Below are 27,529 nucleotides of genomic sequence, written 5' to 3' on the forward strand. Positions count from 1 at the left end.
TGAACATGAAGCTTTTGTATTTAATGTGACAGCAACAAGACGAGAAAAGTACATCACATTTCTGTTTGAACATAGAAAAGATGACATGATGCTGTTTAGCACAGACTATAGGCTGAATTATACTTCTACAAAGAGTCGTTTGCTAGCAATGTGACCGTTGTGTTTAGGCTCTAGAAAACTGAACGGGTCAAAAAACTGTGAACATTACTGACCGTTAGCTTGCCAGGCTGCACTCTGTGTCTACAGTCGTGTATTTCCAAAGTACAGATTTGCATTCATTGCATTATAAATCAGATTAAGGTTCTTGACGTTAGCTTGCCAGGCTACACTCTGTGTCTACAGTAGTGTATTTCCAAAGTACAGATTTGCATTCATTGCATTATAAATCAGATTAAGGTTCTTGACTCGTTTTCAAGACAGTATAAGCTTTTTGTGTATTCATCCGTGTTTCTATAGAGACATTAGTGTAGGTTTGAGGAGGATACTTTGTAGACATGGTGACAATTGGATGCAGAAGTATAAATCAGCCTTAAAATAAACAAAAGCAGGTTTGATTTACCACTCGTGTCCTAACTGATATCATACAGTACAAATATATCACAGCACAGTGTCAATACAGGCTGAAGCAGAAGGCAGCTTAGATTTAACTGAAGAGTTTTGTCCCAATGTGAGATATCCAAAAACTACAGAACTCAAAAAAACTACTCCAACCCTTCCTTATCTACCTCAGCTCACATTACAGATTTCCTAGATTTAAACAGTACAAAACTCAGCTCATGCCTGAAAACAGCTGAAACTAGTCACTAGGTGACATCACGGCTTTAAAGCAAAAAAGGATAATTAATAGATATAACCAATTAAGGAGATTAAGGCCATATATACTAACTGTACCATACCAGAAGCTTAGAAAGCACTACAATCTTTCTCCTGACGTGTACCTTTGGTTGTTAAAGTATCCAAGGTATTCACCACAACTTTCATGTCTTATCTGTTCAATAAAAGTCAAAGTTTAAGGTGGATATGCAGCATTTTGGAATAAAACTCTTCAGTTACACAGAAGACATTAGACCTGATTTCTGTCCTTAAAATTGAAAATCACTCTTAAGGCCAACAATCAATGACAGACCACATTTAACTATCAAACATCTTCTTCCTATCAGACTTGTCTTCAATGTTCTTACGCCAGTCTCCCACATCGCGCAGCTGCTTGTCCTGTGAACACAGACAATATTTATTTTAGTTCAGATGTAAAATGTAAAATGATAAAATACAAAAAAAGACGGAAATTGCCAAGAGCCAAATGGTGATAAGTTCCAATGGACCAGTGTAAACTCTCAACCAGTCATACTAAGACAAAACTACGACTCTATCAAACTGGTGCCTGTTAGCTGCTACTGAAGACCAATGTTCATGGTAGGTGTAAATATAATCCAGCTACATAAAGTACATTAGAGTCAGACACTATTCAGACACATTCTTCTACTATTCTATAGCTTTGTTTATGGTGATCTAGCCAGTAGTTATTCAACCATGAAACTGCTGGATGAACAAATTACAAACCCCACCGATATCGCCATCCTTAATTTCAATTTATTAAAAATTGGATTCATACTGTAAATTTAGCCATTGTTTCTATGGGTTTATGAATGTACTATTAAAGTAATTACTGGGATCTGGGAACCAGTGAACATTTTTCAAACATGAGCAGTCAGCGGTTTATCCGCAATATTTAAACACCTTTATTTGGAGGTCAAACTTCAAGTGAGAACACCTGAAATTTTATGTGATACGATTGGGTAATAAGTAAACTTCCAAATAAGTTAACTGAACTTGGTTTAACACTGGGTATTGAATGTCAATACTTTAAAATGTGTCTGCAGCACAGAGTATCAAAAGTGCCAAAACTTGGCATCAAATGTCTGGTCAGATTCAGAATCTTGTTGACTTCTTTGATCAGATGGTTTCTGATTTAAATCATAATTAAGGTCAGTTTGAGATTAAATTTTATTTAGACAAAGTTCTTGTGTTTAGACAAGATTTAACATTTGAGAACTGGAAAACAAGGTATTGAAAAAAGTATTTTTTATTTGTGTTGAAATAAGGTTCATTATTGTTTTTTCTCGTTATTATTGCTAATTTTTCTTGCTCTCTCACACGTCTTTTTAGCAATGTTGCAGTGTTCATAGATTTCACCACCAAACTTGGCGAGTACAATGAGGCCAAACCCACAAAAATAAGATCTAAGTTGTAACCAACCAGAATTATCCCTAAGCCCTGCCTGCTAACGTACGGGAGCCGACAACGGCCGTGTTTGAAATTATTTTTTTTAATGCTGCTATTTTAGAGATCACAAGTTAATTATTTCGTTATTTCAAGAAAACAAGTGTTTTTATCACGAGATAACGAGATAATCTCTGACCCTTCTACTGTTTGGACTCCCAGGCTGAGAGGTCATATTTTCTTGGATTTCTAACACTATGTATTCTTTATTTTCAAGCCATATCCACACATGGATACAGTATGCTGTATCTACTTGACAACAGAGGTGAGAGTGCCTGAATGAGTCAGCCATTCAAAACCTCAGGATAGTAAATAAATAAACATAACATGCATAGTGTACTCCATTGGCTATCATGATGGTTCAGTTATTATTCATCAATAATTAAGGCCAAAAATAACACCAAATATTCATTAATTTGGAAATCAATAGCGTTTGGGAGCCTCTGAGCAGCACTGTTCCGAAAGTCAACTTTTGGTAGCGTAGCTCCTTTAAGGAACAGCTCAGTGCGTAGTGAGTGTGCTCTCAAGAGAGAGTGAAAGAGTCTGTGTGTGACAGTGAGGATGCAGCTATCGGAGCAACCCGCCTACCATCCAAGAGCAGGCTGAGCAGGCAGAAAGCGGGAGAGTTTCTGCCGAAAAAAAGCACAGAGACCCGGGAGACATGAGAGCAGCTGCTCGCTAGCAGCTCTGTGTGTTTACAGCAGAGAGCAGGAGGGAGGACAGACGTCTCACTCTTCTGCTCTGCTGCTGCTGCAGACTTTCAGTTTATAATTGTAGCGTCTGTAGTCTGACTAAGTATCAATAACACATGTAGTATTTTACAAATTGGAGTTTTTTATTTGATGAACGTGGGCACTGATATGTGAAAGACGCCGCCACCCCAGACTAGTCAACACAGGGGAAACACTGATAAAGCTAATGAAAATATGATGCATATTACAAAACAAATTTTGTCATGGAGACACACACTAGTTTAATTATTTTGTTAGTATAAAAGATTCTCCTGTGTAATCTGACTTCTGGCTATAGGACAGTGTAATTAGTGAGATGTGCCACCGCTCTTCAAAGTCCCTCCATGAGTGCTCTTTTGTGACAGCAATTTCGTAATAACAATTATGAGAGCTCTATTATAGATGTAGCATTGGTTCAACATAATGGACAATGCATGAAGTAATGACATGCATTGATTAGGTCGTTATTTCAAGATAACAACGCTCATTTTCTCAAAATAACAAAATAACTAATAATAATAAATAATTCGTGATTTTGAGATAATGGCATTTTTTTTAAAAAAGCATGGCCATTCTCGCCTTCCATACTAATGGGACAGAAAATAGAGAAATAAACTTTCCCTTTGACGTTAAAGCTGCTATAAAGGAAATATAAAAAACAAGATGAAACGAGTTCAGACTGAAAACTAGACGAATCAGGTAGCAGCTCACCTCTTCTTTCACCTCCTTCTTGACCTGCTTCAGGTTGGCTCTCAGGTCCATGTTGACTGTGTGCTTGGAGCCCAGCAGAGCTTTCAGCATAGCATCAGCAGACATACGCACTTTCTTCAGACGGGGTCTCTTGAACTTTCCCCTCAGGTCCACAATCTTGATGTTGAGGTCTCTGACCTTTAGGAGGATTCAAGACAGAGAGAACAATTATAGACTTTAATTAATGGTCAAATTATGAGTCATGAAAGACCAGTGACACATTCTGTGGTCAGCTAAAGATCATTAGTTTGTGTTCTCAAACACGTGTTCTCGATATTTGTCTGGTGGAACAATAGGATGATCATTTTTACAATTTATTGGTCTCTTTTTAAATTTTTTAACAGAATTTCAAATGGCTGGATTATGTTTGAATTCATGGACAGCTACACTTAGCTTTTAAACAAGGTTGTATAACAATAACAGGTTCACAATTCCTCCAATACTTCTCAAATCTTAAAACAACAATCAGGAGCCCAAATGAACATTATACATGTTTTTATTGCTGTAATCATTCCTCCTGTTCATACTGACCATTAGAAGATCCCTTCATAATGACCTTATAATGGAAGTGATGGAGGACAAAATCCACAGTCCTCCTTCTGTGCAAAAATGTATTTAAAAGTTTATCTGACGCTAATATGAAGCTTCAGCGTCCAAATGAGTCAAATCAAGGAGATATCTTTCAACCTTACAGTCTTTTTAGTGCCAAAGTCCCTCTTTTTGTTACTATACTTCCACCTGCAGCTCAACAGGGAATCACTGTCTGAGGAAACACAAAGAGGGAATTTGATGCTAAATGTGTCAGATATCCACTTGATATGACTAATTCAGACTGATGAAGCTGAATATAAGCTTCACAGAGACTTTTAAATGACTGTGTGGACACACTGTGGATTTTGGCCTCCATCACTTCCATTGAAAGCACATTTGAAGGATCTTTTAATATCCAGTATGAACAGGAGGAATGATTACAGCGAGGAAAACCTCTTTCACTGTTCATATGAACACCTGACTTGTTTTAAGATGGACATGAAAAATTGTGAACCTCTCCTTTAAGTGCTAGTTACAATAACCTTGATGCATTTTGATGTTCCAGGATGTAAAATCACAGATAGATAGATAGATACACAGATAGATGATTGTGATAGATCACTCCATCTTCCATACAGAAGACTTTCTGACACAAAATAGTTTCTAAATTAGATTTTTTTTCCTTGTTTGTTGATTAAAATACCAGCCACAGCCACAAAATCCATCTACAATCACCTATATAATACAATGGCAAACACAAATACAATTATTATGGCAGATATTAATAGAAATACTGTTTTTGTGTAGTTGACATACTCAAATGTAAAAGTACAAATCAATAGAAAAACACACTAAACCAGCTTTTTTTGAGTTTTTCTCAATGCATTTTCAAGTTCATATCACAACTAAATGTACAAATGTTGATCATAGTGATCACTTCATATTAATCTAGATACAAAGAGTATCTGCACATTGAATCAGAGCTCCCTTTACTTTATTATTCACATTTATAAATAAAGTAAAGGGTACTCCTTCTATCTACAGTTGGTTAATTGTTTTCATCCCACTGAGGTTTTGTGGATGTGCACACAACTACACTTCATATTAACCTCACATACAAAAGGTAAAATAAATATATTAAACAGATCTGAGGAAGAACTTCACCTCACCTCATTGAGAACCAGGTTCAGTTTAAACTCAATGCTGTATCTCTCCTCTTCACTGATGTCAATCTCCTTATGAAGCTTCTGGCAGAGTTCCTGAAGAGAAAACAGTATTTTAGAGTTCAGCAGAAAATGTATTTTTCACCTAAACTCACAAAAGAGCCAAAACTCGGTTATTTCTTAAAAAGTAATATATGACAAGAGTATAATTGATTTTTGGGAGTAAATAACTGTGAGAACATGTAACTCTTGTCCATGAAATGTATTGGTAGAAGTAGACTTTGACTCCCACATATAACCGCGACAGCAGTTTAACCCGGACCGACCCGGGACAGTCTGTCTCACCACAAGCTCGTCCTTGGAGTACGGCAGCTCCAGAGGAGGAATTTTGTCTGCCAGGAACTTCTCTCTCTCGTCGGCCTTCGCTGTTGCTTCAGCTTCCAGCAGATTATTAGCCACCACCAGCATACAGCTCTGAGGATGACATCATCACACAATTTTAAGTTTTTTTCTACAAACAATTTATTTGTAGAAAATTCATATTTATTAATTTCTTACCTTCAGAGTGTGCTTACGCCTTGCAGACAGTCTTTTCCTGCAGACAGAAACACAACAACGTTAATCAGGCTGAGTGGAATTAAAGTAGATTTGAGCCATTATGTTGTAAATATGTAAATCTGTTATTATGATCAGTGGTGGAATGTAACAACTAATATACATTTACTCAATATTCTACTTAAGTACAATTTTATTGTACTTTACTTGAGTATTTTCATATGATGCTACTTTATACTTCCATAACTACTGTGGTTTTGTCATGTATCAGCTGCACAATCCTCTAAAACTGTTATTTTAATAATGGAAAATGTTTATAAACTTAAAACAAAACTTTTTTTTTTTTTTTTTAAGAAATAGAGCTTAAAACTAAAATGCTTAATATGCATATCTGATAAGACATTTATGAAACATCCTTCTATCTAACAGACAAATAAACATGAAAAAAAACATAATCTGTTGTTTTATGACGATATAATAAACTCATTACTCACTCGTCAGCCATGGTAGCTGCAGGATCTTGATATTATCTGGTAGAAAAAGATGAAAACCTAGATTAAGATTATGTTTGTAGCTTTTGCTGTGTGATAATAGTCAATATCACATAATCAATAATCCAACCCACCCCTGGTTTTGACTGTCAGGTCAAATTTTAGCAATTGTTTTAGACCCTAATGTGAGCTTTCCAGACACTTAAGGCAAAAATAACATAAATGAAAGGAGAAATTAAAAAAAAAAAATCCTTTTCTTCATGTATATTAACTAAATAATCTTTCCTCTGGTGCCCCCCTCAGGACAAACGCTAATAAGGCTGTTTATAGGGAACAAATTTACACTGAATCTGACATTTCAACTGTGATTTTGGGCACTTTAATTGTCTTTGAACAGCCATCGAATTTCATGCAGCTTTTCTGCCATCATTTGGTAAAAAAAAATCTGCAAATTCTTGATCATATCTGTTTCAGACAATGTTCATATAAACATTAAAGCACTCCTGCCTTAAATCTCACATCCCAGCAGATACAGAATTAGCTTCCACTCCTTTGTATCAATCTACAAGTGAAAAGATAAAAAGTTGAGCTCCCCATTTTTACTTTCCACTGTACTGTTTCTAAGTCAAACAGTTTCCTGTTTATAGCCATGTCTTTTTCCTGCTGTAGAAACTCACCTGTCTCACATTTCATGAATAGATGTCATGTTAATTCTATCTTAAGACATCATGTTAATTCCAGGAAATTTCATGGAACTGAACTTTGTAACCCAGGCGGTGCTAATGCTCTAAAGGACCATACCGCTATTTTTAGCCACACTAGCAGCTCTGTTGGCTCTGGGGATAAAGGTCCAACACTGTGGTCCAGACTGAAATATCTTATCAGCTATTGGATGGATTGCTATGAAATGTGTATTCCCCAAGAGGATAAATCCTAATGACTTTGTTGATCCTCTTAATATTCATCTGGCGCCACCAGCAGGTCAAAATGTGAACATTATTTCATGACAAAATGGGTTTAAAACTAATGAATAAATTCCCTTCAGCCTCAACTGTCAAGTGAGACTAATGTTAACATAACATGCTAACATTCCAACACTAGCATGCTAATGTGCTAAATAAAGGCATGGTAGCTAATGTGTAAAATGCTATATGCTAAATGTTAGCATTATAACATACTATTAAATGTGTTAAGCATATTACCACAGTTGAAAACAACACAATAACTGGATTTGTTGATATATGCATTCTGAAAAAGGTGCAGGCTGAAGCTACAGCTTATAATGCCGACACTTTTATTCTCCTATTAGCTTGCATGACAATCAACATCAATACCACATCATTCGCATCATATGTTACAAAAACAGTAAAGTAAAAAACATACAGATGTAACTTCGTAAAAAAGAAAGGAATAAATTGCTAGAAATAATTAAAAATAATTTTATGACCAATGTTAGCATTATAACATACTATCTATATGTGTTTTAGCATGTTGTCAGATTTTAAAATATCAGCATCGAAGCCATAAAATCTCTCTGCAATCAGCAATATAATATAACTGTCACCTTTTGGCAAAAAGGGTTTTGGTTAACATTTTGCACAATTATATCATATGTTTAATCTATTATGTTTTATGTATTGTATGTTCACGTTTGTGCGTTCTGTTTCAGCTGAATACAAGACAAATTTCCTCTAGCAGACAATGAAGTTGAAGTAAAGGTACTTTTGTATAATTGCTATAGTTTGTGCCATCTCACATGTAAAAGTACAAATCAAATCCTATATCATGTTGTTGTATTTTCCTCAATGAATACTGACGTTCATATCACAACAAAATGGTAGCTAACGTGTAATATACTATGTCTATGTGTGTTTTAGCCTTTAGCATCTAAGTATGTCAGGTTTTACATGCTAACATTAGCAGGTCAACATTTACAATTGTCCAACACTTCAGTTCTTGACAGGATACCTAAACTAAGAACTAAATTCCATCAGCCTCAGCTGTACTTTTATACTAATGCTAACATAACATGCTAAACCTTAGCATGTCACTATTCTGTATTTAGGCAGGTGAACATGCTGGTGTGCTATATTTAGCATCTTTGCCTCACCAAGTAACAGTCAGTGACGTAATGAACAAAAAGCAGATGCAGTGTTGAGTCTTTTATAGTCAGACTAACCCACTTTGTTTAATGCAACCAACACGATTTGCTTTGAAATCTTGTAGTTGTAGTTAAATTACTTCATTTAAGCTATTTTAACTCATTTATTTTACTTCAATTCTACTCAGAAATGTCCATACCAGTTGTTACCTAAAAACGCATTTATTCAAAATGTATGTATGTATTACTAAGTCAAGACAATTTTCTTTGTTTTCACTTTGACCAACTTCTTAAAATAAGTTGTCAACTGATTAAAACATGCACATCTAAGAACATCTTCTTAAAAATGCCCACACAAATGAATTTCTCCAAAACACCGCAACATAATCTGTAAAACTGTTGGCACTGATGTACAGTATATATGATCTGTAGTATGTGATGTAGCCTAACCAACATCCACCATGTCTCATTTAAACACAGTCCTGTCTTGTATCAGCAGCCAGCACTGAATAGGTTTTGATATCAAAAACCAAACTGAATTTGTAAACAATCAGGCTTTTCAATTCTGCAAAGATTAGATTGTCCCCCTGTTCACATCACTGGTAACACATGTATCCACAGGCAAGTGTAATGTTCCAACCCAGTCACCAGAAGAAAACGTTGGCATTGAACGTTTCTGCAAACCACAGAAACGTTGAATATATACGTTTAAAAACGTGAATTACGTATCTTATCAACATTTCTACAAACGTAGCATATTAACATTTCTATCCGTTGAATAATGATGTTTTATGGTGTCACAATGCTGTGGTTAAGGTCTGGTTAGGTTTAGGCACAAAGACCGCTGGGTTAGGGTTAGGGGAAAGATCATGGTTTGGGTTTAAATAAAAATTAAAATTTTTTAAAAAACGGCCGATGTCTCACTAAAAAAAAGCCGGTTTTCTCGCTAGAAAAACGGCTGCAAATGTCCTGATGTCTCGCTAAAAACATCCGCTTTTGTCGGTTGAAACGGGAAGCGGACATTGGTTTCGGTTTCGAGGTGGTCTCGAACCGTATTCTCTGCTTACTAACTTACTAACCATCCAACTGCCCCTCTTCCTCCTATATAGAAAAGATCAATGCATATAGATCACATGTGAACTACGTCAGTTTAGAAATGTTGAGATGATACATATTTTGGAAATGTTGATACAATACGTATTGTTGAAATGTTAATATGCTACGCATTTCATGTGTTGAAACGCAGATATCCAACGTTTCTGTGGTTTGCAGAAACGTACGATGCCAACATTTTATTCTGGCGACCAGGCTGAATGTTCACAATATGGGGGATAAATAAGCACGAATACATCTTAATGCATCACTGCACAAAAAAGAAATAATTCTGATAGGAAATGCAGATCTGATATGTCTCAGCATTTCATGCACCAGTTATTCCGGGTACCTTCCAAAACGCATATGACTGTTTTTGATTCTCTGTGGTTGAACAATTTCGTTAAGGTTAGAGAAAGTTCGTAATCATGGTTAAAAGAAACCAACATTGACTATCGGTACAGTAGAAGATGGGATGTGAACAGTGGCCTCTGGTATCAAAACAGCCCAACTAACTTAACCTTCTCTCTATGAGGAGGTTTTGAGGTGCTATAACATTATCACACTACTTCCTCCTTTGCTACTGAATCACAATCTACACCAAAAGGTTTTGATATCTGTCACTTGTCCGTCTCATAGATCAGATACACTTCTATTTCCATACATGTGAAAATCCACACAAACTCAGAGAATCACTGCTTCTCAAGCTTTTTATATGCTCAGAATCTGAAGTGTAGCCACTCAAATCACACAGATCTCCTGATTGATCAAGAACCCTAGTTTCACCATGAGCTCTCCGGTTTCAAAAAGCGGTTTTACTCATAGAGCCTCCTTGAAAACTTTCGTCTTAGCCATTTAGCCAGCGTGGCTCTAGTGATGGCAATGTTGGTCGGATCACCACTTTGGTCCGGACTGAAATGTTGTCTATTGGATGGATTGCCACGAAATTAGGTAAATGTCCTTGTCTGGAAAAAAAATAACTTTTAGCTTTTCCTCTAGCACCATCCTCAGGTCATGATTTTAATTAGTCCAGTACTTTTGTTTGACCAAATACCTGCATAACTAATGAGACTGCCATCAGCTTCAGCTGCACTTTGTGTTTACAGCTAATAAGTAAATGTTAGCATGTTAACACACCAAACTAAGATGGTGAATATGGTCAACATAACACCTGTTTAACATTAGCAAGATCATTGTGAGCACATTAACATGTAGCTCACAGAGCTGCCAGCGTGACACTCACAGTGTTAATGAACAGTTTTTATTGGAACTACTTTATAGAGAATTGTACTTTTTCATTGCTTTGAGGCTCACAAAGGAAATTCCACTCATTTCAATTTACTGGGGTAAAGGCAGAAATATCACCTTGCAGATAGGTTGATAGATGGTTATATACCACTGGTAAACTGACGCTATAAGTGCCAGCCTTGAGGCCACTTCCAGATGAAGTTGGAGGCCAGACAGTTGCTGGCTGAGCTGCTTGTAATGTTTAGGAGCTGCGATGGAACAGCGGATTAAGACTCTATTCCTGGAGCCACAGCTGTTCTTACGTCTTCATTATGGAGCAAAAAAATGACACCAGGCTCATCTTAAAAGAAAAGACGTCTGACAACCACTGCAGGCATCCTAAAGCGCATAGCTGGCCCGGGAACAAATGGCTGTCATCTGTAAACCAATAACAGGCAGGGCTGACAATGTATTTTAGGACCCTCGAAACACCCGAAACCGGGAGGACTTGACAACATGTTGCTGTGGGGATGGAATAATATCTGCAGGGTTAAATTTGGGTGCTGATTTTTGTCTTAGGTAGGTGTGTGTGTTATGGAGAAGGATTGTCTCCAGAGGGAGGGTGGAAAAGGTTCACAGTAACCCAACACACAAGAACATCCTTCGGACAGCCAAGACGTTAGAGCATATCGCTAAAATAACTCACTGCAGGGCTGACCTCATATGTATGTACAGTTAATCCGCTTTCCACTGACAAAAAAAAAGGTGTTGTTCAGGTTTTGAAATTACAGAAAACAAAAAAAAAGAGCCAAAAACTGAAACAAAATCAGTCGTAAAAGCTCCTGCGTCTTGTTTTGTAAAGGATAAAATGAAGCTTCACTGTTGCTTAAACATACCAAAGCTTTTAGAAAAGTTTAAATTTGGTGACTGGGGATTAAACTCGAGTGTAGAGTGACGACAGCAGAGAGGTTTGGCAGCCGCGGTAGATTAGTCCAGGTTTTCCTCCGAACCCCACAGCGCTGACAGGAGGATAAACATTCGCGGATCAATTTTCAAGTTCATGCCTTGTAGTGGTGTTACCTTTCAGTGCGCCACATCACCAGACCATATATTAGACCGCACGCTCATGTCAAAACAATTCTCAACTGAGACAAAAAACTCTTTTAACTTAGGAAATCCAGAAACAACACTCAATATACAACAATAAAAGGTATATTAATAAAAACTGGATAAAAACCAAAAATCTCCACATCACAAGTCCACCTTGTGTTACACTAAAAGTATATTAATGTCATTTAATACCAATTAAACATGACATGTGTGCATTACTAAAATTCTCATTCATTAACACTTAATTCATAACAAAGAACTCCAAAACAACATGAAAACCAGAGAAACAAACAACCAATGATCAAACTAATTGACATACTGATGAAATATTCAGACGAATGCCTGAAACTGCCAATGTCGATCTACATCATCTCGTAACCGCATGCATCAGATATTTAGTAAAAGCTCTGATTTTAAGCTCTTTCATTTAAAATTAAAACCTCTTTTCTATAACTTTCCACTAGCAGAATTATTATTTGAACAAACCAAACACAATGTTTTCACAACCATACAGACAAGACAAAGACAAAGAACGAGCATGCAAACTAGCAAACGATCACATGAACATCTTATACTGACTTCATCTTCCAAACAGTAAAACAAAAAACTTCAGAGAAAGAGTCCCTACCTTAACAGAGCAGAGTTGTCAGCTTGTTAGAGTCACAAAGACGCAGACTGAGTCCCAGGCAGACGAAGTGTTAAGAAGGTATATATTGCAATCTCTGATAGCTCTCCAAATCCCTGAGTTTCTCTTTATGGAAGTGGATTACTAGTCAAACCAATGAGCTGGCAAGGTCATGAAATACAGTACAGTGTCATCTGCCCCCTTCCTCGACTCGCGTCATTATAAATAACCCGCCCTTTAAGATGGTTATCTGTATTATATTGTGCCATCATGCTTCTGACAGACAGAATGCAAGAAAGTGATTTAAACCACAGAGGCATTTTGTAATTAAAGATTATATATATATATATGTATATACATGTATATAGATAGATATATAGATTATATATAGACACACATGCTGCTGTGTGAAATCTGTCACTACATCTCTGAAAGATACAACAAAGGCAAATTAACATACTATGAGTTTAGTAGAGCTAACTCTTACAATTAATTACCCAATTATAAATCTGCAAATATTTAATTTTTCAGTTAAGGTTTAGAGTTTTCCACTGACCACCGGTGGGGTTTTTATAAATTCTGCATTAAATGTGGAATTAATCAAACCGTATCATATCTTCAAGACCAAATCAAATGGTTTTAAAAGCAGCATAGAAGACTCAGCTGTCAGTTCTCTGTGAGTTTGACACCATGAGTTGAGCTGTTTTCACATTACAATGTGAAAACGAGGCTCTTGCTCTGCATCTTTGCAGCTAACTTGTTGGCAAATAATCTGTTCTGATGTAACTGTTTTGTGCCAAACTTGGTGTTTGAATCTGAAATTTTCAATTTGTCCTCCATCATTAAATCAATCTGTTTTGTAAGAGATGTTTAATCAACATAATTAGAAATGAACGTATCTGCCAAGTTGCTAACTGTTGATGCTGACAATGTATATCGTTTGTTTTCCTAAAAATACCCACTCTAGCGATACAATATCCACCCGTAGCAGCTGCAACATGATTAAACTTTTTTATGATTCTGTTTAGGCACTCACAGCACTTTGTTGAGTTTCAGGACATATGGTGGTCTCGGTTAAATATTTCATCGTGTTTACTATTTTAAGTGCTTTTGCAGCTTTAACCTGACAACAAAGGACATCGAGATGTAAACTCTGGTCTCTGGTGTCAAAGTCTTGCACTTTGTAGATCCATCCGTCCACTAACCAACCAACTCCTTATGACTAACGTGAGTTAATTAAGCTCTTCTACACGAGAAAAACACTGTCAGGGAGCACCAGGTAGCAATAATGTTGTAGAAATGCAGGACTTTCCTGGATGATGTTGCAATTGTACAGATTTACTAGTTTTAACTATTTCAACTATGTTTTTCAGAAATTATGTTTTGTCTATCTTTTTGGTGGACGGTTCAAAATACTACAATACCCATGAGCCCCGGATGCCGTTGCTATGGAGAAAAAGCCAGTCAGAGGTGTGAATCGGGACAGTAGCAAATCTGAAACAGTCCAGTGTTGTATTTTGGACCAAAACAAAGGGCCATAGTTGCTAAATTCCAAAATGAACCCAGAAATGGAAAATAAAATGATTTCATCTGCAGATTGTAAAATTGTTTTTTTTTCCACCAGCATAATCTTTAGCTTCCGTCCAAAGTTAGCAGTTCACTTAACTGAACTTTAAGCTGCGATTGGATGTTTCTTGCCAAAATGCACCTTGGGAGTCGTAGTTAAAGGTAGAGTCAGATATTCTAATTCAATACACTTTTTGTCAAATTCAGAGAATATCTCCTCATGGTCCACTACCCGTCCCTTCTGTGTGGGAGCTAAAACTGGCTCTGTAAACGGGCATGTTAACACAGTGGCTTGGAGCGTGCCACACAACACTATTCCAGCCAATCAGCAGGGGGCGCTGGTGCTCGTGCACAAGACGGGGGGGAAGCCATCAGAGCAGCTGTCTGTGTGAGAACGTGACAGTCTCCCCCATGGATGTATAATAAGAGCTGGAACGCGGAAGCAAACCCGGAAGCTAGAAACTTTTTTGGTGTATGTGCCGGGCGAGCAATTCCTATAGGACTGAATGGGTGCCATTTTTAGTCCGGTATCCAGCTCTTATAACACATCCATGGTCTCCCCTCTCTAGCACCCATTAGTGGGGAGGGCTGTCCGCTGTGGCCTCTCTGCTCTGCGTGTGTGTAGCTCAGCCCCGCCCTCGGTCAAACAGACACACAGACCTGCTGCTCTTTACACATCCATGACACAGAGACAGAGAGCAGAGCGGAGCAGAGGAGAGAGACTGAGATGAGATGAGTCCCAACCTCACACCCTGCGCTGTGATTGGCTGGGGGCTACACACCCACTACCCAAAGATTGATGCCCAGAAACGTCCCGAACACAGCAAAATAATAAGAAAATACAGGCAGAGGGCAGAGTCTCTGTAGATACACACACCCCCACACACTTCTAGTGGGTCATAAGTGATGATTGGGAGGGATTACTCTATGACTCTATACATTGTTTTATAGGAAAATCCTGCATATTACACCTTTAAGGATGTAAATTCAATATCAAAATCTATGAAGTTGATGAATTTGGTGAAGGTCGAAAGCATAAACATCTAAGAGACAAAAGGCTAAAATCAGACAAAACAATTTATAAGAACAATTAATTATTTAAAAGACTTAAACTGCTTACCTTAAATGTGGTCTGGAGTGAACAAGAGAAATGCTACTCACTAAAAAAAAGTAATTGTGATCTACGGACATCAAAACTGGATCAAATTTGTAGTTCGACACCAGTAATCTTTAATAGGGTCATAGAGTTCATTTAAAGGGATTTACAAGAAATTATTGGGGGTCATATGTCTCGCTGTCTCACCGTATAATTACACCTACGTCTCCAGTAAGGATGTGCTAAAGATGACACCCCTTGCTGGGAGTTTTAAGTTTCAGCACTGGGCCAAGTAGGGGGGGCCAAGGGGCCATTGGCCGCAGCAGCAAGTTCAATCAGTTCTCTTTTTGTTTTCGTATTTTCGGAGTTATTGCAAAACTGGCTGTTGGAGACTTAAAACCACCCTGTTGTTACCAGGTACATGTAATACTTTGCATTTTGCTTGCGTGTGAAAACTTTGCTACCAGTCTGCTATTACATTATCCTGTCTTTGTGTATTTTCTGGAGCTTATTACCGCGAAACTGTCTGTTGGAGACCTAAAACCACTCTGTCGTTACCAGAATGAATGGCAGATTGGAGCCGAAAGTTACAGTGTTCGCTTCATTCCTCACACAACAAACGAGAGAGTACGCTGCCGCTATACACACACATACTTTTTCACCCCCGCACCTCTGAAATGAATCTGGCACCCCTAAGATGCAATCAGTCAGTTTGACACCATTAGAAGCTTTGCACGTCATAAAACAGCAACAACCAGGAAACAAGACTCGGTCTAAGTCAGAACTAGTTTATGTCCACTGCTTTCTAACATTCCCATGAGTTACATAGAGGCCACATCTATTATATTTCAGTCCACCTGCTGTAGCTGACCTCATCTTCAACACTCGCTGTAATTATGCACAAGTTATTAGAGCTGAGATTACGTGTAATTTAAAAATATGCATTTTTAATATATTATGATACTGTTGTTGTTTTTTTTAAAAAAAAAAAAAAAACCTAAAAATTTAAAACAGTGCATGTATTTTTTCTTCAATTCAATTCACCCTCAAAAAATGCGGCTTACCTTTGTGCCATCAGAGGGAACCAAAGCTTTATCCACGATGACGATACCGCTTCCCCAGTTCCTTTAATGAGATTCTACATTAGTGGTGTACCTAATATTATTTATTACTTATACTTGAAAATAATGGCATTGAAAAGTATCTGTCAGGTAATAAAGATGTGTGACGATCCCTAAATGATCCTGTCGACTGCTGAGCTACCGTTAGCTTCACAGACGGGATAAATTCCTGCTCACTCTAGTCCGGATTAAGAGTTTATTAAGGTGATAAATTTCAAATAGTGATGTGTTATACTTAAAAGTTTAACTGGGAGATTCCAAGAACTAATTATCAGCTAGCATTAGCGATAGCTGTTGTCAATATAATCAACTGCTAACTTGCCTATTAGCTAACAGATGAACATGGACATGCGTCACTCAGGGCATTGATCATTTCTTTTTATGAAATGTTGAAAACATGCATTCAATGGTAGCTTGGCACTTTTCTCAGTGAGCTATAGATGATAATGGACCGTTCAAATAATGTCATTACTTTTTCCAGCAACACACTATAAGAGACTTGAACTTCAGTAATGCTAATTACGTTAGCAAGTAATCCCAGTAACGTTCATTTACTTTGACATTTTTGCGATATCAACTTGTTCACATACTTACCAGTAGTTTGATGGAGGATTTATATCTGTTTAGTGTTTTTGCATTCAGTGGACAGACTGGTCTGCTACATGTTAGCTTGGTGCTGGATGTGTGAGGACGCGGTTAGCCTCTATAGAGAGTGAAAATGCGGCTCACATTAACTCCAAAGATCCTTATTTACATGTTGTTTCTTCTCTGGCTGGCTTGCTGACGTTTTCCACAGGCAAACCTACATTCAGGAGTCTACTGGTTTTGTTCAGAGTTGGAGGATGTGAGAACTATGGAGACCAGTAGGGGTCATAGAGAAAAAAAAACTAATTTGTGCTTTTGAATTAATAATTCATAAACGAAACGCATTCAGTCAGCTGGAAGTTTGAAGAAAACAACAAAGAAGACATTTACCCTGTAGTGTCACTGACTGATCTAAACTGGATTAGTTGTACATCCTCTACTTCCACAAGAAGGCTGTGTTTTTTTCACTTATTGTGTCTCCACCTACAGTATATCCATGAAGCGCTCCAGAACCCTGAAGCTCAGGTTTTATGAACTGGATGAAATCCGCAGGAGCATGAACGTGTTTACAGCGAAAAAGTCCGTTTTCATATTGAGAGGGATCTCAGAAATAACACACTGTTGTGCTTAAAGTATATCCACATATCATAGTCCAAGATCAAAGTAAAACCTTCTTAAATGTAAGTGTTCCACAGTGAGGATGTACGCCGGACAAGAGAATGGCATGAGGGTGAATTCTGTTAAATTGAGATCACAAATTATTAATTGGAGAGCACAAATGAGTCATTTTTTTTCCTCCGTGGCCCCTCCTGGGCTCCGTAGCGAACCCTGTGATGACGTGACTGATGAAATGCTACAGCGTGTGCTAATGTTAAGCTAGCTGTTGATGGTCAGTGAATACCTTTAGTTCTTTTTATTTTTATATGTGTTAAATACAGAATATGAAACATGGAGGCTTTGGATTTGTTTAAAGTTACCTTTGACAAAGCTGTGCTGAGTAATGAAAGAAATCAAAGTAACTTCTTACTTTTGCTTTTGATGAGTAATTAGTAAATATTTCATATTTCAAATATTTCATCCACCAGTGGTAGCAGCACTCCAGTCAATGAGTGGGAAGTAAATCCTGAGCCATCTTGGCACATGGACTAATTTGCATTGACTTCAATGGAAGTTACCCACTTTCTGTCAGAGTAAATCCTGTCGATTTACTGACCGATTAGATTTCTTTTTAACCGATGCAGTTGCATTTTAATAACCTTCCCAAATTTTATCAACACCTAAATACAAAAGTCTGGGTTTGATATGTTAGCATATCAAGGTCTAAGATGAGCTAAGATTTACAACTCTGTTGGTCTATTTGAAAACCAAAAACTCAACAGAATGATATTTATTTCTCTAGGGAACTAAGAGATAAATAATGGAATTAATTTTACCTGGCTGAACTGACGTTAACCAACAAAATATTAGATACCTGATGTCTTAATTTGTTCACTGCAGCAAAAAAAAAGCAACAAAACAACAACAAACAGGCATCATGTTGAGCTGGTAACAAACATAAGCACTAAGGAAAATAAATATAAATATCTGTAAATTGAAAAATATGATTCAGGTTGTCCAGTCTTACTATGATGAATATTATTTTCTGTCATTTTGTGTTAACAGCTGTTTCACCTGTACATTGCGATGCAATTTGTGCAGCAAAATATGTAAATTTGAGGTTAGTAAATATGACAAACAGGCTTCCTCAACAGCTGTCACTTGTTTATTTGGTTTCTGAAGCTTACAAGCTGGCTCAAAGTTAATAATCTGTGCTGTTCACATCCAAGATCACTGATGGGTGTGGTCATAAGTGTATTTTGTTGCACCTGTAACCACACCCAGCAGTGATGTCACAGTGTCCTGGAGTCCACATGTATGTCACTGTAGCAAGTTAAACCACTGGAGGAGCAAAGACAAGATGTTCAGGCGGCGTTAAGTTCTTTAAAGGAGGATTTGTTGACGACTAAATGGTAGATTAAATGGTAACCATTCAATGAAACATAAAAACTGCAGGTTCGTTAAGAGCGGATGCAGGTTTTGGCAGATAAGACGCTTGATTTAAGCCTCCGCCTCAAACATCTTCTTCCTCCCGTCCATGCCAGATTTGTCTTCAATGTTTTTACGCCAGTCGCCGACGTCACGCAGTTCCTTATCCTGAAACACCAAGACGACCAAAAATCAGAACTTTTTAGATTAAGATCAAAAAGTCAAATAAACAATAACTGGTCTAATTATCACACTTTCCTTTGACTGATCAGGATTGTCACTTATAACTTTAAAAAAAAAAACAACATAAATAAACATTCCTGATATGGATCCTGTAGACCGTAACATAGCTATTCAATACAGTTATCAGTAGTTCTAACAGTAAGTGCGGGAGTATTTTTTGTTTCATTATGATAGATACATTTTAGAGTACATAATTTAGCATTTCTGTTCTGCAATTTCTTGTTACTTGTTGGCCAACATTTACACTGATAGTAATGTATCTGCAATTAGTTAAGCTTGGCCTTGTTGATTTATCTGTCTAGCTCTACCTGACATTGTGGACTTTAAGAACGGGTTCACATTTACAATTCTTCTCAAGTCTTAAAACAACAGTCAGGAGCCCAAATGAACAGTGAAACCTGTTTTTCTTGCTGTAATCATTCCTCCTGTTCATACTGACCATTAGAAGATCCCTTCATAATGCACTTACAATCGAAGTGTTGGAGGACAAAATCTACAGTCCCCCTTCTGTGCAAAAATGTATTTAAAAGTTTATCTGGAGCTAATATGAAGCTTCAGCGTCCAAATGAGTCAAATCAAGTAGATATCTTTCAACGTTACAGTCTTTTTAGTGCCAAAGTTCCTCTTTTTGTTACTATACTTCCACCGCAGCTCAACAGGGAAACACTGTCCGAGGAAACACAAAGAGGGAATTTTGTGTGGACACACTGTGGATTTTGGCCTCCATCACTTACGCTGAAAGCACATTTGAACCTCTTCCACTGTTCATATGAACACCTGACTGTTCTTTATTTAAACATTCTAATCTATCACATCAGTGTAAATGAATGGAATCTAAAGCAATTCATCTTATAAGGAGGGTCAAATTTGGGGATAAAAGGATAGAAACCATTGTCTTATGGTCACTGTAGTTTATACTTCACTTCATCCACAAGCCTCTTTGTCTACTAACTCAATTTACAAGCTGGTTATTGCAAAAAGGTGTGTTTCTTATCACGTGCATCTCTGTCAACCCTCCTGTTGTCCTTGGGTCAATTTTGATCCGGGAATGGGAAATGGTTTTAAAACAGTATCCTGACTAAACCTTTACATATACCAGTCTGCCATAATCCATCAACATATTTTAAAATAATTCATAATTTCTCAGTCAGGATTTTGAAACCATTTCAATTTCTTTGATGACAGCACATAATGACACCTGTTGTCCTCCCGGGTCAAAATTGACCCAAGGACAACAGGAGGCTTAAACAGATTTAGATGGAGTCGGTTCCTCACCTCCTCTTTCACCTCCTTCTTGACCTGCTTCAGGTTGGCCCTCAGGTCCATGTTGACTGTGTGTTTAGAGCCCAGCAGAGCTTTCAGCATGGCGTCAGCAGACATGCGTACTTTCCTCAGGACGGGCTTCTTGAACTTGCCCATCAGGTCCTGGACTTTGATCTTCAGGTCGTCGATCTGGAAAGTAAAGAGGATGATCTCAGTCGATATAAGAGTCTGGATTCACTGCAAACAGCTTAATCACGCTACTGAATGTTTCTGTCAGTCATCAGAAAGGTGATATTCATATCTAACTACTGCTTCTTTCTATCGTGATCTTTGGATGTTGTTTTCCATTTCAGTGCCTTGTAGCAAGCTCTTTAGATTCTTTGCACTGCAACAACACACAAAAGTGTTGGACGGAGCAAACAATATACTGATTCATCTCATTATAGGTGTATTCTTTCTATTTATTTATCCATCTATCTTGTGTATAGTTAGAAATTTTGATCTGATGGGGGCGATACCTTCATGTTCCTGATTTTCCCATAAATTTCCACTCACGTATGTAAGTATAATTGGGTATACATTGGATGTGTAATGGTATGTACTGCACTCTGACTCCAACACTGTCTGATTTCATAATTAATCAACTGTATGTAGTTACCACTTAATGCAATGGAAGGATAATAAAGCAGAATTTGCTTTACTTCCACTCAGCAGTGTCCTACACTCTTGTGGTCTGAAACACCTTGATACTCGAAAACCCGGAAAACTCAAACTTTTGATATATTTAGAGGTCTGAACCCAGGTATGTATACCAAGGCAACACAACACTTAAACCTCTCTAGATGTCTTGAGTATCATTTCACACATTTTCCCAACTTCAGCCTGAGATATTTACTATCTTTGGAAACTACTGGATCTGCAGAATTTGAGTTTACGACGATGGACCGACCGAAGGATCTGCAGGGTTTAAATCATTTTATATAATCTACCTCCTTGTCAGCTTTGCCGACTTTCATCTCCAGGTTGTATCTCTCCTCATCGATCCCGTCGATCTTGTGGTGAATCTCCCTGCACAGTTCCTAAACACACATGTAAACATTAGTAGTAAAACAGTGTATCGTGGCACAGCATGTCACAATATGTCTTCAGTCTTTGTTTTTGCACCATGAACCAGGTATCATTCTGAACTGTGAACTGCATTACAAGACATACAGTACCAAAAGTCAAAAGTTTGAACACACCTTCCCATTCACTTGGATAAGAAAGTCTGTCCAAACTTCTGACCAGTACTGTATATGTTCATCCTCAGCACAGGAAATGTGTTGGTGTTTGTGATGTATACCTGCAGCTCCTGCATGCTCCTGGGCATGGACAGAGGAGGGCAGTTCTCAGCCATGTACCGAGTCCTCTCTCGCTCTTGCTCCCTCTCTTCCTCCTCCAGCAAACCTTTAGCGATGGACAGCATCAAACTCTGCCAAACAATCAGTGGTGGAAGAAATATTCAGAGCCTTTACTTAAAGAAAAGTACCAATACAGCAATGTAAAAATACTCCATTACAAGTAAAAGTCCTGCATGCAAAATCCTACTTAAGTAAGTCAGTTAAGTATGTGAATAGATTTTTGCCAAACATCTGGATTAACATCAATATCACATTAAAAATACCTCCTATGTCAGCATCCCCTTTTCTTTTATAACTCAATGTAGACTGTAAAAAAATTTTAAAGGAATCTTTTACCTTCAGATGATGCTTGCGACTCGAAGACATCTTTTTCCTGAAGGGTTTGAGAAAACATCAATTTGTTATGACATACAGTATTTCTTATTCTTGATTAAAAAATATTTTATCTGCATAACTAACCCAATATGTAAGAAAAGTGACTTTATTCTTGGAAGGTCCTGAGATCAAATCATGTTTGATTGAAAACATCTTTTTACTAACTTTCTGAAAGTTTGAAAAGGAAGTTTTTAGGACTTAATAATAGACCAAATGGGATGATAAGAAATTTCAATTACAATACAATATATGATTTTTACAGTTCTAATATTAATATTTTAAAATTGTAATAATTTGCAGAAGTTTTTTAAGTTTAAAATGTTTGATATGATTTTGACATTTTGAAGTTTAGATTCAGTGTTATAGATCCAAAATGAAATATACATGAAGAAGAAGAATTACTCACTCCGACATCTTGGCGTTTGTTTGGCGTCACACCCTACAGAAAAAATAAGATTTTCCATTTTGAAATAACAATAGGTCAGGACACACGACAGGAAAAAAAATGGACAGATAGATGAATAATTGTCAAATAACAAGTGGTTATTTATTTGGAAGATATCTTAGAAACACAGAAGAGTCATTAACAAACAGAGGTGAAGGCCCGGTCAGGCTGAGGAGGAACAGGCCTGGTGTTTCTGAAATAATAACTCCACTTAGAGGAAACACGACACTGTCTCGAGCAGCCGTAATCCTCCTCAAGGAAAAACATCTAGTCTAAATTCGGACAAGGATCTGGGGTCCAGTTGTCCCCCCCTGGGCATCAATGTCATGAAAGATCTGTCTACTGGAAGATTATCAGAAAACACCTGATACCTCCTCCGTTGGCACTTACATCTCTGACATGACCGACACATTATCCATATTCTCTGAAAATAGAGACTGTGCTGAGCAATCTAGATCAACAATCACTGCATCCCAAACAGAAAACAGAGCAGTAAACTCTCTCATTTCTTCACCGAAATGCTTAAAAGACATCACAACAATGTGTTCTCCACTGGGACAGAGTTGTGAAAAAACTACGGCTGTCGCAATAATGTTTTTTTGCTCCCAGTACTTTAAGTCCTTCAACATCTGCCAAGACCAATACCAAGTTTGATCCAATACTTCTCTTACAACACCGTGTGGACAATAGCACCTCCAAATCACAACATTTCCTGGATCAACACTAACGTTTTGAAACTCAACCAAGATTACGGTGGAATTTTCAATGATATAAGCAGTGAATTTTTGGGGATTTGATGCTACTATAACAGAATCAGAGAACAGCTGCATTATCCAAACACAAGAATTGTTGACAATTTATAAACAACAAAGCCGGGGTTATGGGACGTCAAGTACATTTTTAGAAAAATACTTTTTCATGAGTTCACTTTTTTAGACATTTATTTAGATAAACAACTTAAACTGTCAAACTCTTATTACATACAAGTACTTTTAAAAACTTACTTTGAATTGATCATGGGGTTACAATTAATACTTTATATTTTTAATGTTGGTCACATCACAATGACTACTAAAAAAAAACAAAGTATCCATATGTAGATTTTTCTACTAAGACATTAAAGCCTGATTAAGACAAAATGTTGTCACTATAAAGCAAAGTATCATCAGCATAAAGAAATCTGTCATACTTTAAATTGGTGCCAAATAACTTTTTAATGAGTGAAATATCAACTGTCATTCTCTCCTGATCTTCACATAATTCCTTAATAATAAATACAATAATAACCATTTCATCATAGCACACTGCAAATTTACCAATAAATCAGTTTACTGAAATACTGTATGGATGTTTCCTTATATATCAAATATCAGTCAGGCTCAGTTGTTCCTTTCCGGACCACAGCTACAGACAAAACAGCCAAGACTTTCTTTACACTTTTTATTTTCCTTAAGTTTTTTTTCTTCATTTCATTCATTATTCTTATATTTTTTTGAGTTAATCCTGAAAAACAGTAATGTACCTCAGAGTTAAATAGCATCATTATGCCTTAAAGGTGTGCTAATTTAAAATAATAATATACATTTCTGATTTTTGGAATGTAAGAAGACTTTGTGTCCAAATTCTGTAAAATATATCAATGCCATTCTGTTGTTGTGTTGGAAGGAAATTACATGAAAATTCTGAAAAACTACATATATATGAATTTGTAAGATAAATGTAAAGAAACATACTACAATCTTTACCATCATATTTATCTTTTAAATAGTTTTATGTTACGTCAAGTTTTCTTTTATAAATAGATTTATATTTTTTTTAATATACAGACTGCCTATAAATAAAAAATAAATGTTTTTGTACACATGTATGTGTGTTTCCATCTCATATTCAAACAGATTTTCTTGGATTCATATACATGCAGATCATTGTGAGCATAACTGGATAAGACTTGAAGCCAAAGATCATTTTATTAGATAAAGCCGTCAGGTTTAGACTAAGCTCTGACACATTAAACCTATTCAAACAGTATGTGATGACACAGCGATAAACACTGGGACTATCACTTTTCAGCGACACACCTCATCACACGTCTGCAGCACTGACTGCTTCATCCCAAAACTAACCATATATAACATTCAAAAACTCCCCAGTCTGCATCATCACCTTCATCATCCTACAGCAACAGCTTCTAATGACCTGGTTCATTTTACCAACTCAACAATAACAGTTTAAACTGTTCCAGCAAAAGCTCAAAGAAAAACACCAAAAACCTTATTTACTGTTGCTAACTGCATGATGACAGAACCAAACAACTTGTATATGAATAAAAATTGGAAAAAACTTCCTGCAGCAGCACAAGAAAGAAGAAGGTTTCTCACCTTTTAACTGAAGTTGGAAACAGAACAGAGCGACAGATTTGTTTAGGGGCTCAGTTTTGGCATTATAAGTTGGGTTTATATTGCATTCCATCTTCCTCTTTATGGAAGTCGATTTTCTCACAGACCAATAGGCTCACCAGCTCGTGAAATATTATATCTGACCCCCACTTCATCCCCTAATCTCCTCCCTATCCAAACATTATAAATAACCCCTTGCTTCTAGATTGTTTCACAGATTGCATTATCCTCCCCCGACCCCCCAAAAAGAAGGCGCTGCTAAAAAGCCAGGAGGTGAAAATGAGGAGAAGTAGAGTAGAGAGAGGAGGCAAATGTCTCGCTTAACATGTTTTTTTTTATCGCAGATTAACACTGGTATGCTCACTGGATCAAACAGGACTGGGCTCTGAGGCAGTTTTTCGGTGACGGAGTCCAGGGAGCAGCAGTGATGAAAGTTGAGGGCACAGCAGGTGGAAAGGCCGACAAAGTCAAGAGTGGAGTTTCATGACAGTCATTTAAGACACACTAAATGGACACTATTAAGAAACTGTTAACAGGAGCCGGCCTGTAAGGGAAGGAAAGTGAGAGGAGATGGAAACTTTCTGAATAAATATAATTCAGGAGCAGACGGAGAAGCCAGAGGGAGTGAAAAGAGCAGAAATATTACAGTAAAAAGGTCATAAATAGAAAAGAAAGATCTGTTAACTTATTTGTTATCTCCAAACTTATTCATCAAACTGAAGCTAAATGAGCAGCAAAGCCTCTAAATAAAAGTTGTACTGACTCGTTGACTAAATGATATTTGAGGTGAAAGTAAGCCAGCAACATAGATGGAAATACAGCAAAAAAAAGTAACAGTGTAAGTGCAAGTAGTTGCTAATTTGAAATTGCACAAATTATGCAGGAAGTCACCTTATGTAACAATAATGTATTCCATTAATGGTAAAAATATATATATATTTTTGGAAATATGCAACAAAATGCAAATAAATACAAAAATATTAAATGTAATATAAATAAGAACATAAATAAATGCAAACAAATACATGAAAAAAGCAAAAAACAATCAAATTGAAAAAAATTGATTCATCCAGATAAAAGAAAATGAGGATATTTGAGTAAAAATTCACAACTACAGCAAAAAATTACCTTTCGGTGTTAAAGGGACATAGCGAAGATTAAAATAAAGTCAATATTAAACAATAAATACACTCTCTCCGTCACTAATGTATTCTTGACAGATGTAAAAGCAGAAAAGCATTTGCTGTGGTGTTTTTTCTGTGAGGGCGGGGTGGGTTACACACATGGGGGTCCAGTCAGGGCTGCTGGTGACAGACAAACTGCAGCATGTGAAGCCATGAACACACTAATGATAAGAGAACCAAGACTATTACAGTTCATCAGCTTTAATAGGATATCAGAGTGGTTTTATTCAATCGGAAAATCTGATGTATGCTTGGTGCGTAAAGCATTAGCTAGCACTTGGCATTTTCAGAGTGGTGGCTAATGAGTTGCAACAGAGTTATAATTGTTTCATATTGAGAAGCTGGTTGGTTTCTAGGTGGTTGCTACATGGTTTTTATGGCCTCTGTGAGTTGTTGCTGGGCTATTGCTGGTGGAATATGTGTGCTTCTTTATTGCACAAATAGACTATATAAAGATGGACATAGTGAGGAATGACGTCACCTGTTGGTTTCATTGGAGCCCGTTTGAAGCCCTGATTTGCAGCAACGCAGATTTGGAGCCAGGACCTTCCAGAAAAGGAGTGCGAAGTATTGCCTTTCACGGTCTGGAAACACACCCTGCTATGTAATGATATCTGTAAATGTACTTCATGTAATGCCGGCTTTAGCCAAGAATTCCTATTGTGGTGTGCAAACCAGGAAGTAGGGAATTGTGGGAATTGAAATGTAGTACACTGGAATAAAGCACTATCTGTGAAAAGCAATGTGTTTATTTTTTTTGGAGGATTGTGAAAAGGCGCTGGTTCCCAATGTTATATTTTGTTGAGGGGCTCCAGTCCTGTTATTCTTTTTAAGAGTTTTGTGAAGGTGGACTCATTGTCTGCTTAGTCAGTGATAGTGAGAACAGGTGTGCATTATTAGCTACACTAAGAGGTGAGTCACAGCTCTGTCAAGTTGAGGTAGGAGGGATAGTAACTGAAATGCTGTATAATTTGGTGCACTCATAGCTGAGCGTGTGATCATAGGACATTGTGACAGTCAGCAGTAACAGAGAAATCAATGTTCTCTGTGTTTTTAAAGCTTTGTATTAGTCTTGCTCATCCTGTGGTCACCTGAGTAGATGGTACGTTCCAGTCAGGAGAAGCTGAGAAGGTAAAAGGCTGGTCACCGTCTCCGTCCCTCTCCTCTGCTGTCT

General features: G+C 37.2%; 2 protein-coding genes across 9 annotated transcripts; both read right to left on the reverse strand.

Annotated features, from left to right (window-relative positions):
- On the reverse strand, positions 1-16,438 carry LOC121897863 (troponin I, fast skeletal muscle-like). 6 transcript variants are annotated; one of them, XM_042412631.1, is made up of 7 exons: positions 16,383-16,438; positions 6,505-6,540; positions 6,014-6,050; positions 5,801-5,929; positions 5,462-5,551; positions 3,723-3,899; positions 1-1,212 (listed from the first exon to the last, which is right to left on the reverse strand). In XM_042412631.1, exons 2-7 carry the CDS (start codon positions 6,513-6,515, stop codon positions 1,132-1,134), a joined length of 525 nt encoding a protein of 174 aa, XP_042268565.1. In that variant the 5' UTR covers positions 6,516-6,540; positions 16,383-16,438; the 3' UTR covers positions 1-1,131. The 6 variants fall into 6 exon arrangements, with proteins under 6 accessions (XP_042268565.1, XP_042268570.1, XP_042268567.1 ...); XM_042412636.1 differs by lacking the exon at positions 16,383-16,438 and adding an exon at positions 15,526-15,914; XM_042412633.1 differs by lacking the exon at positions 16,383-16,438 and adding an exon at positions 15,343-15,499.
- Positions 6,504-27,529, reverse strand: LOC121897862 (troponin I, fast skeletal muscle-like). 3 transcript variants are annotated; one of them, XM_042412627.1, is made up of 11 exons: positions 26,837-27,529; positions 25,536-25,715; positions 22,737-22,769; positions 22,292-22,328; positions 21,898-22,026; positions 21,545-21,634; positions 20,568-20,744; positions 18,696-19,217; positions 17,034-17,142; positions 16,383-16,443; positions 6,504-6,540 (listed from the first exon to the last, which is right to left on the reverse strand). In XM_042412627.1, exons 3-8 carry the CDS (start codon positions 22,742-22,744, stop codon positions 19,122-19,124), a joined length of 537 nt encoding a protein of 178 aa, XP_042268561.1. In that variant the 5' UTR covers positions 22,745-22,769; positions 25,536-25,715; positions 26,837-27,529; the 3' UTR covers positions 6,504-6,540; positions 16,383-16,443; positions 17,034-17,142; positions 18,696-19,121. The 3 variants fall into 3 exon arrangements, with proteins under 3 accessions (XP_042268561.1, XP_042268564.1, XP_042268563.1); XM_042412630.1 differs by lacking the exons at positions 25,536-25,715; positions 26,837-27,529 and adding an exon at positions 25,154-25,498; XM_042412629.1 differs by lacking the exons at positions 25,536-25,715; positions 26,837-27,529 and adding an exon at positions 23,166-23,622.

The sequence above is a fragment of the Thunnus maccoyii genome, chromosome 5, assembly GCF_910596095.1.
Source record: "Thunnus maccoyii chromosome 5, fThuMac1.1, whole genome shotgun sequence".
NCBI lineage: Eukaryota > Metazoa > Chordata > Actinopteri > Scombriformes > Scombridae > Thunnus > Thunnus maccoyii.